The 12,085-nt window shown below is 43.7% G+C and overlaps 1 protein-coding gene across 2 annotated transcripts in view; it reads left to right on the top strand.

The window, feature by feature from the left end:
* LRBA (LPS responsive beige-like anchor protein) overlaps positions 1 to 12,085 on the top strand; it is a 2,244,423-nt gene that overhangs the window by 2,143,092 nt on the left and 89,246 nt on the right. For both annotated transcript variants that reach the window (XM_078676915.1, XM_078676916.1), the window contains exon 53: positions 10,127 to 10,294. In XM_078676915.1, coding sequence (XP_078533041.1) covers positions 10,127 to 10,294 — 168 coding nt within the window. The remainder of the gene's footprint in view (positions 1 to 10,126; positions 10,295 to 12,085) is intronic.

Raw genomic sequence — 12,085 nt, 5'->3', positions numbered from 1 at the left:
TCGATTTCACACTCTCAATCGTATCTTTGCACATTCCAACATCACAAATCCATCTCGCAGGGCCTGCCACATACATTCGACTCATCAGATTTCTTGCTGTGTCTTTCGCAACTTCATCCGCAAACGCATTACCATGGCCAACATCATCCGTAACCTTCCGATGAGCACTACACTTCACAATCACAACTTGCTTCGGCAAAGTAAGTGATTCGAGAAGCTCATTCATCAACTATCCATGCTGGATTTTAGTTGCATGGGAAGTAAGGAACCCACGCTCTCTCCACAAACGCCCAAAACTGTGAGCAACACCAAACGCATACTGACTATCGGTATAAACATTCACTCGTTTTCCTTCCAACAACACACACGCTCTAGTCAGTGCAATCAACTCTGCTGCTTGCGCAGAATTCTGTGGTATACGTGCTGTCTCAACAACTGTATTTAAAGTTGTGATAGCATACGCTGCAGTCGTCTCACCATTCGGAAGCTTAAAACACAAACCATCAACCCATAGTGTACCATCAGGATCCAAAAGAGGAGTGTCTTTCAAGTCGACTCTCCCGTTTGTTTCCTCTTCCGTCCTCAAAAGACAATCATGCTGTTCCTGACCATCTGTATCCACAGAGATCGGCAATAACGTAGCTGGATACAACACGTTACATCTTCTGATGTGGACGTGGCTAGCCAACAGTGTCAACTCGTAGCCTGAAAGACGTGCACTAGTAAGGTGCTGTGTCTTAGTCCTGTTTAATAAGGTATCCACTGCATGCGGAACCATCACAATCAACGTATTATCCATCACCAGTCCAGCAGACTGTCGGATAGAAACAGCCGCTGCCGCTGTAGCTCTCAAGCAACTCGGCAACGCTCTAGCTACCGGATCTAACGTTGATTAAAAATACGCGCATGGACGCTGCTTGTCCCCAAAAGATTGTGTCAACACTGACAACGCACATCCCTCTCTCTCGTGCACATACAATGTGAAAGGCTTGTTATAGTCTGGAGTACCCAACACAGGAGCAGAACACAATGCATCACGCAACTCAGAAAAACTTTTCTGACAATCGTCAGACCACGGAAGAGGATTCGGTGTATCCTTGCAAGTCAATGCCAACAGAGGTTTGGCCAATAGAGAGAAATTTGGAATCCACTGTCTACAATACGACGTGATACCCAAGAAAGCACGCACTTCTCTCTGTGTGCTTGGCACAGTCATTCGAGCAATCGCTTGAATTCGTTCTGGGGTCAACCTTCTTCCCTCCTTTGACAAGAGATGACCTAAGTAGGTCACTTCTTGGCAACAATACTGCAACTTAGAAGGTGACACTTTATGGTGCAAGTCCGACAAATGTCGCAACAAAGAAAGAGTAGCTTCTTTACAAGTTTTCTCATCATCAGCGGCTACTAACAGATCATCCACATACTGAATAAGAGCAGCACCAGCAGGCAACGCAAGAGTATCAAGCTGAGTTTTCAAAGCCTGGCTATAAATAGAAGGACTTTCACAATAGCCTTGAGGAGCTCTCTTAAACCGGAAGCTTCGGCCTCCTAAAGAGAAGCCAAAAATATCTCTACTTTCCTCTGCAATTGGAATGCTGAAGAAAGCATTCTTTAGATCTATAAACGAAAACCAAGCACCTGAAGCAGGAATCAAAGTTAACAAAGCAGTAATATCCGGAACAACTGGAAACTGGCACGACAATTTTGTTAACCTCTCTAAGATCGATCACAAACCTGTAAACAGGTGGTTGAGAAGAGTCAGTGCGCTTTAGGACAGGCAAAACCGGACTGTTACACACATTACCTCTCGTTTCTTCAATCACATCTTTCTCAACCAAATCATAGATGATCGCTAAAAGCGCTCTTTCACCATCGCTAGAAATCCTATAATGGGGAATGCGCGGCAATTTAACATTCGCTTTAAGCGTTACAACGTAAGGTGGAATCTCCAAAAGACCCACATCATTAGGACCAGTAGCCCAAAAAGTATCAGGGAGAGAACGCAATTCCGGTGGAAGCCGATCTTTAGACAAATACATCGGAGAGATCACTTTCTTACCCAATGTAAGCTGTACTCCCGCAGGAGAACAACGTAATGTTGCATGCAACCTTTTCAACAAATCCAAACCCAACAAATTCTCACCACAACCTGTTGTTAAAATGAGAGGTGCTTCCAATTCACAAGGCCCTATAGAAAGAGACAAAGGACTAGAAACTGGATTACGAACTGGGGCGCCAGAGAATCCTACCGAAACATTTGTTAAGCCAGACAAAGGTGCGCCAGGGATTTTAGAGTGCATGATAGAACTCTTCGCTGCACCAGTATCCAAAAGAAAAGGCTCTACCACACCCGATGTGGCTACTGCAACATAAGGCCCACTCTGATCTACTGGAACCGACACTACACCCTCTCTTTGTCCATGGCTGTCCTAGCAATCATTATAGTCCGCATTCTCACTCTCAACATAATAGTCATCAGCATAGTACTGAGTCGACTGACCAGATGCAATTTTCTGTTGATCAAAGCAATTCATAGAATTCTGTGGGGGAAAGGAACGTTCGTTCTGAGGAAACGCACCACGTCCTCTACCCCTAGATACTTGCCGAAAACCACCACGGCCTCTCGGGCCGTCATACCACTCGCGCGCTGTCGCAACACAGGGCACTCATTTTTATAATGGCCTTCCTCCCTACAATACGCACACTGATTCAAACCCAAGGGGGGTCTTGGAGGAAAATACCCAGCGTTCTGTTGCGGTCTCTGAAATGGCGGAGGTTGCTGAAACTGTGGGCGTTGCTGTGACTCTTGCTGATTCGAGCGAGGCGGATACGCCTGCTGCAAAAGAACCTTCGTCTTTAAATCTTTAGTCTTTTTCTCTACTCTATCTTTCTCGTCCTTATCCCTATTCTCATAGTACTGTGCAGTTGCCAATATCTGGGCAGACGAGGAAACAGCCCAAGAACTTTCACAATCTTTCAACTTATTACATAGTTCAGGGAGCAAATTAAAGACAAATTTGTCCACAAATAATCTTTGCCCACCCTCTTTACTCATGTCCTGACCACTATGATCTATAAATGTCTCTTCAAACCTAATGAAGAAATCAGATACACTTTCGTCCTTCTTCTGCTTACATGCTGCTAACTTGTCCCAATTCACTCGTAACGCTGGCATCATCGTTTTCATAAGATCTATAATTCTGCCAGGTAGATCTGCCACTAGAGCTTCAGGTTTAGCACCACCAACCTGTCTAGCGTCCGCAGCAGCAATATTGAGCCATGTGTCACCTAATTCAACTGCATGATCCTCATGACAAATTTTTGCCCACAGAGGTTGAGGTACTACATTACCCAACAGCATATCTATGTCGGCTAAATTCATGATGCATGCGTCAACTGTCTGGGACAATTCTTTGTAATAGCCAGCTGGATTTGTACGGGGATCAGGTAAAGACTGTTTAAGGGCCAAAACTTCTACTCTCTTCCATGGCACCTGTACCATACTCTTTGAAAATGTGCTGGTATAGCTGGGGGAACATTATTCGGACCAGCAGCTACCGCATCACGCCACGCTGGAGGAACTTCTCTCATCGTATACTGTCTCACTTTCCTCCTAACTGCGGAATCAGGCTCAAACAGTCGCTGAGAAGGGAAATCGCTCCTTAACGCAAGTACCATCGCAACTGCATTCTCAATTCCGGGTCCCACTATCGTCCCTTTCGCAAACTCAGACTGGACATTTAGCAATTCTACAGGAACTGAACCCAAAACATTATCTTCCCATTCCTCACGAAGGAAAGTACACATAACTTCAAAAACATACCTTTGCTTGGGTGCTTCCCACTGCTGGAAAACATCCATAACTGACTCTAAATTATACCTCGAAACATTCGAAACCCATCTGCGAGCCAAGAGATCTAACACTGCCCGTTCTTCGGGACCAGGTAGCTGACTACGCATTTGTTTACGTGCAGAAACAGGGGTCATACTCAATGACCCAAAGAAACGAGACAAAAGACCAGTAACAGTATCAGTCATTCGTTGTCGAGCAGAAGGAGAAGCTGTCATAAGGACAGGAGACAAAGTATTTTGAGGTGATAGAAGCGTAGGGTTAGTAGCAAGAGAAGTTGAAGGTACAGGAGAATAAGGCAAAGTAGTTCCAGACAAAACCGATAGCAAAGTCGGCGGCCCCAGAGGAGGCTGCGCCGTAGGAGGAAGAACCAGCTGAGGAGGAGCCGGTGGCGGAACAGCAACAAGAGGTTGTGCAACTGGAGGTTGCGGTGGTGCCGTAGCACTCTGTGCATAAGGGGGTGGTAGTCTCAACAAATGTGACATCAAAGGATCCTTCTCAGGGTCCTTCGTTGCATTCTTAAGAAGAGATGGCAAAGCTGGATAACATTTATCAATAGCCATATTATGTTGCCTATCTGACACCTCAATTGCTTTATCTTCTTCGTTTTCTTTAAACTGCCTAGCAGCTTGCATTATTGATACATCCTTTTCTCTTTTAGCCTGTTTAATTTCTCGTTGTCTGGCTTCTTTACGCCAAAGGCGAAAGGAGTCAAACACTGCCGGCCGGGCTTTCTTCCTAAATAATTTAACTTCCAAATTATCTAGAATCTCTGTGTCATAGCTACCATGATGTGGCCATTTTAAAACACCGTCTTTCTTAGTGTATCGGACCCATACTTCATTAAACATAATGGGGCCCACGCCGTGTTTAGAGTAGAGCTCATAAGTCGGAGTTCCAACCGGAGGTATCGGACATGAATCCTCTAATTGGGAATCCCTGTTACAACCACAACCAAACCAAGTACCAAATTCGCTACGATTAGGCATCTTCGCTCACTAATCGAGCTTCAAACTTCAAGGGATTATCTCTACCTAAGTCAAAACAAATTAATTCCCTTGGGTTGTGTACAGGAAAAGCCAAGAATTAGCTATGACACAGTAAAATTTATATCCGACAAGTTAAAAGTATGAGCAAAATTCAAAGTACATAACAGTTTATTGAAACATTAAAATAACATACAAAACACTTCAAAATAATGTTAAAGAACAATTAAAAACAAATTTATAATTTTGTGACCTGCACAAAAGTATACGACAGACAAAACTAAATTGTAAAACATGGGACTTGAAAATTACAAAGCGTACATTCACCATAAAAGTTTCAAACAACCCTGGTGTTATAACCTCACAATCTTATATACATCGGGGAGGAAAAGCATGAATTGTACATGAACTTGCGTCGACGCGTTTCGGTGGTTGTACGTGTAATTGGGTGCCACCTTTGTCAAGACTGTTATTTTCGTTGTCTGTCATACAGTTGGATCCTCATTGATCTCCTGTAGGTTTCTTATACGTAGAAGATTAAGAAACTTGTCCAAATCCGTCAATCTTGGTTACGTGCTGGGGTATATCAGGTCATTTATATTGTCGTATCCCCTGTTCGAGCAGTAGCGTGTCTTCACTGCGGGTGTCTGTTTTCAAATGAGAGCTCTCATTTGAAAACAGACACCCGCAGTGAAGACACGCTACTGCTCGAACAGGGGATACGACAATATAAATGACCTGATATACCCCAGCACGTAACCAAGATAAGGCAGCACACCGCGCCTCCACAATCAATTTTGATATCGAGTTATCCCTTTATATTGAGCGATTCATTCAGGCTAATGCTATAAACAGGCCCAGAAGCGTAGCACGGCGCATGTTATGTACAGCGGTCGACCAGTCGCATAAAAGTGTCCACTGATTGACGGATTTGGACAAGTTTCTTAATCTTCTACGGGATAGGAATTGGAATAGTAACCTGCAGATGGTAAAAATCTGACAACCACAGCCTCTACAATTTATAGGAAGTCTCACGTATAAGAAACCTACAGGAGATCAATGAGGATCCAACTGTATGACAGACAACGAAAATAACAGTCTTGACAAAGGTGGCACCCAATTACACGTACAACCACCGAAACGCGTCGACGCAAGTTCATGTACAATTCATGCTTTTCCTCCCCGATGTATATAAGATTGTGAGGTTATAACACCAGGGTTGTTTGAAACTTTTATGGTGAATGTACGCTTTGTAATTTTCAAGTCCCATGTTTTACAATTTAGTTTTGTCTGTCGTATACTTTTGTGCAGGTCACAAAATTATAAATTTGTTTTTAATTGTTCTTTAACATTATTTTGAAGTGTTTTGTATGTTATTTTAATGTTTCAATAAACTGTTATGTACTTTGAATTTTGCTCATACTTTTAACTTGTCGGATATAAATTTTACTGTGTCATAGCTAATTCTTGGCTTTTCCTGTACACAACCCAAGGGAATTAATTTGTTTTGACTTAGGTTTAATACCCCAATTCCCTTGTTCTCTTCAAGGGGTTCCTCTCTCTATTCACATTATCTCTACCTATACACTCGTAAATATACAAGACTCTCGGCTTTGGAAATTGCAATTTTCAAATCAAAACTAAGGACCAAACAAACTAAGAACCAAAGGACCAAAGACTAAGGACTGGGAGCGACCCACTTATACTTAACTGAGGTATCAGTCACGCCACCAGAAGACCCGTCTATCGTCTCGCCGTACAAAGCATCACAAATGGGTCCAAGACAGGGCGACAGTCAGGGCAGCAGTCCTTCGTAGCTGTCAGGAAAGCGGGAAGCCTCGCAGAAAAGACCTTCAGTCCACATTCGACATGCCGGGGTAGATGAAGTGGTGGCCGTCCTCCAGAATTTCCTCACGATCTTCAGGCTTGAACCGGTACCGCTGAAGTCGCCCAACGTTGGGCGCCAACTGAAGAACCGGGTTATTTAAGACCCGGCGGCGCCAGGGGCACGCCCAAAGTCTTCGGGTATCACCTGTCTTAGAACACAGAGACACGGAAACTTCTTGGTGGCGTCAAAGATCAAATTTATTGGCTGCAGCCAGTAACAGAAGTCCTAGAAGTCAACACGGTATGAGTTCTCAGGAGACTGCTGAATTTTGCAAAGCAAGTCATCCCTTTTTATGCCAAAAATCACATTCCAGACAAATACCTAACATTTACAAACTGTATCCACACCCAAAGTATCGCATGACGGTAAAACCCACTTTTCAGTTACCCGGCCCATGATCAATCATTGGTCAAACCCAACATTCTTCTTTAGACAGGTCGAACGAACCCATAATAAAAAAGGGCACATCCCCATCGTAAATAGACCATAAAGAAAGGAGCAGAAACAGGTGAGAGTAGGATAAGACATATTTGTGTGCAATAAAGTTTTACGATGTCCTGTGCTCTGATCCTTAATCTTGATCAGCTAAAGGGCAGGAACTGGTTTAACAAGGTCAGCTTCAGGCAACAGGGTCAGTTCACTCAGGTCAAACAGGAGTCAGCACGAACTGGAGGTACGTGTACTTAAGGACTTGTTCAGCCACAGTCATCGGCCTATGTGAGGGCAACCACAAAATGGCTGCCATACACAAAATGGAACCCAAGGGTTCCGAACGAAATCCCTAAATACGTAGTGAATCCATCGGTCCAATGTGATGAAAACACTCATACTTGTCGTACTAACTAGTTACGGTTCGCTAATATCAAATTCGTAACGAAACCATGACCTTTATAAAACGGGTTCAGAATTCACGGAACCTCAGTATTATCTACTTTTGCCCCTGTCAACCTATTGGGGACTCACTGCACTCTCTGCACAGTGTACTTCTTTTAGTACACTATATAGATAGCCAGCTTCCTACAGTGTTGTTTCTTGCTCTGTTTACAACCAGGTGGAGTGCCCTTTTCAAATATTATGATTTTGGAATTGTCAGTGGTGTTCATCCAGTGGGCGATTAAAGTCCTGCAGGCATTAAACTTGATCCGAGTACTGGGCGTCTTTTCTGTGAGGGAGAGAATGTGTTCTTTGTCGTTGGTGTAGGAGAGGACGTTGATGTGAGAACGGACGATGCTGGCGAGGGATCATGTATGCATTTAATGTCGAGTTACAGAATATACTTGTGTAACTCCGCAGAGGAGGTTGTGGACTTCTGAGGTGTATGGTACCTGCCTGGCTTACAGGAATCTTCCAGACAGGAAGGAGCAGACCTATCAAAGTAAATGTCTTGGGATTCTGATGTCACATAGGCGTTTGGTAAACATGGGGTGGGAGTCCATGTCAAATGCTGCAGTGAGTTCCAAGAAGATGTGGTATGCCTTGTATCCCGCATCCAGAGTCATGCGGAGGTCATCCATGGTGGCGATGATGGCAGTTTGAGTTGTGTTTGAGTCTGATTCTAGACTTTGTGGTGTCATGGAGTTGGTGGTTGTGATGTATTCGGTGAGGCATCGGTTGATAATTTTCTCTAAGACCTTGGCCAGGAATGGTAGCAGGTAGATCGATCTTTAGTTAGCGATTATGGAAGAGTTATGGAGGTCTTCCTCGGCAATGGGAGGACAGTTGCCTGTTTCCAAGCATCTGTGAAGGGCGTTGAAAAGGTGAAGACATTCAGAATAGGTGTCAACCTGCCTATAGTTGTCCGTCAGTTACCTCCCCCCAGCTCTGATGCTCAGCAGTCTTCAACAATCTCCATTGGTGTAGGGCCCCTGGCACTGGCTGATGAGAAACCTGGAACACCACCTTTGGGTTTTTAGTCAGAGGATGTGGAATCCACAGACTCAGCTCTGGGACTGATTTCAGGTGGTACCTGCCCTTGTGCATATTTCTTCCACACTGCTCAATCCACACTCTTTGTCCTCTAGTATCAGCCAGAAGGAGGGGTTGGGGTTGTGAGCTCCCTGTCGGAGAGATTCAAAGCATATGCACAAAAGAGGAAGTCACAACCTCATCAGCTAACTCAAAAGCTGATTGGAATAACACCTTTGGGTAAGAATGAAGCATGTAGGGGCTAGGATGCACATTCTAGAGGATGTTCCATTTCAAGGGACATTGAGAATGTTTTGTAGGTGCCCCGCAATTCAAACTACCGTCTGCTGGCTCTCTACAATCACCATCTGGTGTACTATCCATACATACATACAATACCTATATTTCATACAAATGAAACACAGAACGCTGTTTCAATGAACTAGACAACCATTTTAAATGAGAGTGGCTAGTGTGCAATTCTCTTTCTGCAGGTGACATTTAGGAGACCCGTTCTACAGTTGTAATCTTCATCCGCCTCAACTTTATTTTCTCAGGAGCCCGGTGAACTGAGAAAGGTCAGACTCAGAAAAGTAGGGGTGCAAATGGTGGGCCTCTCAATCCCACAGAGCCGTGCTCTGGGTCTGTCCATTTCTATGCCAACCTACAGTGTACATGCATGATTTTTGTGAGCGCAGGGGCCTAAAGTCACCAAGATCTGGGCAAACTCTACATTGGAAACTTAGAGCAGAGTTGTACGCCATCCAGAGCCATGCATGGGATATTTCTGCTCAAACGGAGGGAAGCGGGTCAAAAAGTAATGTTTTTCATTTTAATCTGATCCGAAAGTTTGCTTTGCGCTAGTGCATACACTGCTTAACGGAAGTACTTCAGGTTTGGAATGTAAATAGAATTTCCCTCAGAGGTTTGCTTGGTTTGGTGTAAATCCATTCCGTAGTTTGAGATATTTGTGTTACAAGAAGTGGTTAGGTGGGCCACAAAGGGTTAATGAGCAAGAAATCTAAGTATATATGGAAAGGCTTTGATCCTGTGTTTGAAACATAAATTATCTGCTTGGCTGGCACTGAAATATTTTTGATGCTGTGTCAGTTACAGGATGCTAGCACTGAAGTCTACATCCTGGGGGGGGGAGTGACAGGGAGAGTATAAGGGGCATAGCAACATACTCTGACACCAAGAAGTTTATGTGAGAGCGGTGGGACAGAGGGACAGGGAAATTAGGTTCCAGAAGAGCAGGATTAAAATAGTGTTTTTCAATTGGCATTCGAATCCGAATATGTGAGGTCACCTGTGATATCATCTTCACCCATTCCCTAAATTCCTACGAAATACTTTCTGCTTTATGTATCCACATGGAAGGAATGTTTCAGAAGTACAGAATTACCTTGTCTATGCAAGTCATACTTAATTGTTAAGTGTTCGTATCTTTTGGTTTTGATTGTGAATATTTGCATCTGTTTCTTTTGTACTTCACAGGCAAGCTGATGCAGATAGTCTTTGGTCACTGGGATGTGGTAACTTGCCTAGCTCGTTCTGAATCGTATATTGGAGGTGATTGTTATATTCTCTCAGGATCTCGTGATGCAACCCTACTGCTCTGGTACTGGAATGGCAAAAGTAACGGCATTGGAGACAATCCTGGCAGTAAGTAAATATATTGCCATATGTAAGCGTGGATTGCAGTATTTATAACTGAACAAAAAATATAGAATATCCTCTTGCAATGTACACAAACCTGCAACCTACGAGGCAGCTTTTTCAATCTTCTCATGAACATGGTCATTTACATGGACTACATCTTGCTATACAACCCTCTTTTATATGTGGGCTGGAGCAAATTCTTTTTTTTGATAATCCAGTTTATTGGTATTTTTAAGAACAAATCACAAAGTATAATGGCAACACAATCAGACACGGTATAGAGGTAAATTACATTGGGAAGAAGGACGACTGAGACTCGTACAACACTTTGGGAATGAATAAAGCACTTGCATGTAAAGACTCATTCTTGCCGGAGCAAATGTAATTACTGGTTAAACCCCAACAACTACCGGTCACATAAATGAAGCATGTTTCACTCAAAGCAACCATTACCCACAGCGGTATTCGCCATTCCCACTCCTTGACTTATACTGCAGCATTTATAGCCCCTTCTGGAATATTCTTCCTTACTACCATCTGCATGTGCCCTACTCATCCATTCTCTCTGCCTTGCCCCGCTTAAGCCCATGCCAACCATCACACCCTGATGTCTTGGGCGTCCCACAATGGATGGGAAGACCTGTCTCGCATCTCCCGGAATCGCCTACCTAAAGATCAAAATGGAGGATGATATTGCCATACTTGTTGTTGACAATGGATCTGATATGTGCAAAGCCGGCTTCGCTGGAGATGATGTTGCCACTTGCTGTCTTCCCATCCATTGTGGGGCGCCCAAGACCTCAGGGTGTGATGGTTGGCATGGGCCAGAAAGACAGCTACGTTGATGATGAAGCTCAGAGCAAGCGTGGTATCCTGACCCTGAAGTACCCCATTGAACATGGTATTGTCACCAACTGGGATGATATGGGAAAGATCTGGCACTACACATTCTACAACGAGCTTTGTGTTACCCCAGTGGAACATCCAGTACTTCTTATAGATAAAGCTCCCAACGGCTGACCAAAGGTTCAGCGCCTCAATCCCTTTCGCATTAGATTTATGCTGTTGGCGACCATGCCTTGAGAGAAATTTAACTATTTTGGATCGTAAGCTGGGACCCGTCTTGATTTACCCTTACTCTGAGGCAGTTACCCTTCAACACTACCATGAATATTAAGGACCTTTGTGAATACTCTGGATGATGAATTAAGCCCTGATGAAGTTCCTAATGAAAGAGGAACGAAACGCGTTGGCTGATGACTGATTTTATTTCTAGTTTAATTACAGAATGATGTACTAAATTTCTTATCTCGACTACGTTTTCTGGTGCACCTTCCACCCAAGAATACTATCCTGCACTACTTAATGAAGCTCCAGTCGACCGCAGGGCCAACAGAGAAAAAATGACAGATAATGTTTGAGACCTTCAACACTCCACTTGTCACCTCTACTGTTCACTTTATTTTTCACGAGCACAGTTGTGCACAAGTCTGTACAGGTTACATGTACATTTAATGTAACTGACTGCTGCTATTTCGCCCTTCCTTATGTCAAATTTGTCTAATACATGCCAAGTATTACATTCATTGGCCTTAAGAGTTCTTTGTCTCCCTATTTCCCTTCTTGTGCAACTTTTATGTGCATGCTTCTTTGAAAGTGAAATTGTACTTTAAATAATAACTATTGAGACAGTGTTTGCTACATATTATCCACCCAGGTCCCAACCGGGTTTACAGGTATCCTCCTGTGGTTTGTTCCCATATACTTTTCAAAAGTTGGCTTTTTCCAGCCCTA

This window comes from Lissotriton helveticus, chromosome 2_1 (assembly GCF_964261635.1).
Source record: "Lissotriton helveticus chromosome 2_1, aLisHel1.1, whole genome shotgun sequence".
Taxonomy (NCBI): domain Eukaryota; kingdom Metazoa; phylum Chordata; class Amphibia; order Caudata; family Salamandridae; genus Lissotriton; species Lissotriton helveticus.
The sequence above is the reverse complement of the archived record's forward strand: the minus strand, read 5'-3'. Positions and strand labels throughout refer to the sequence as shown.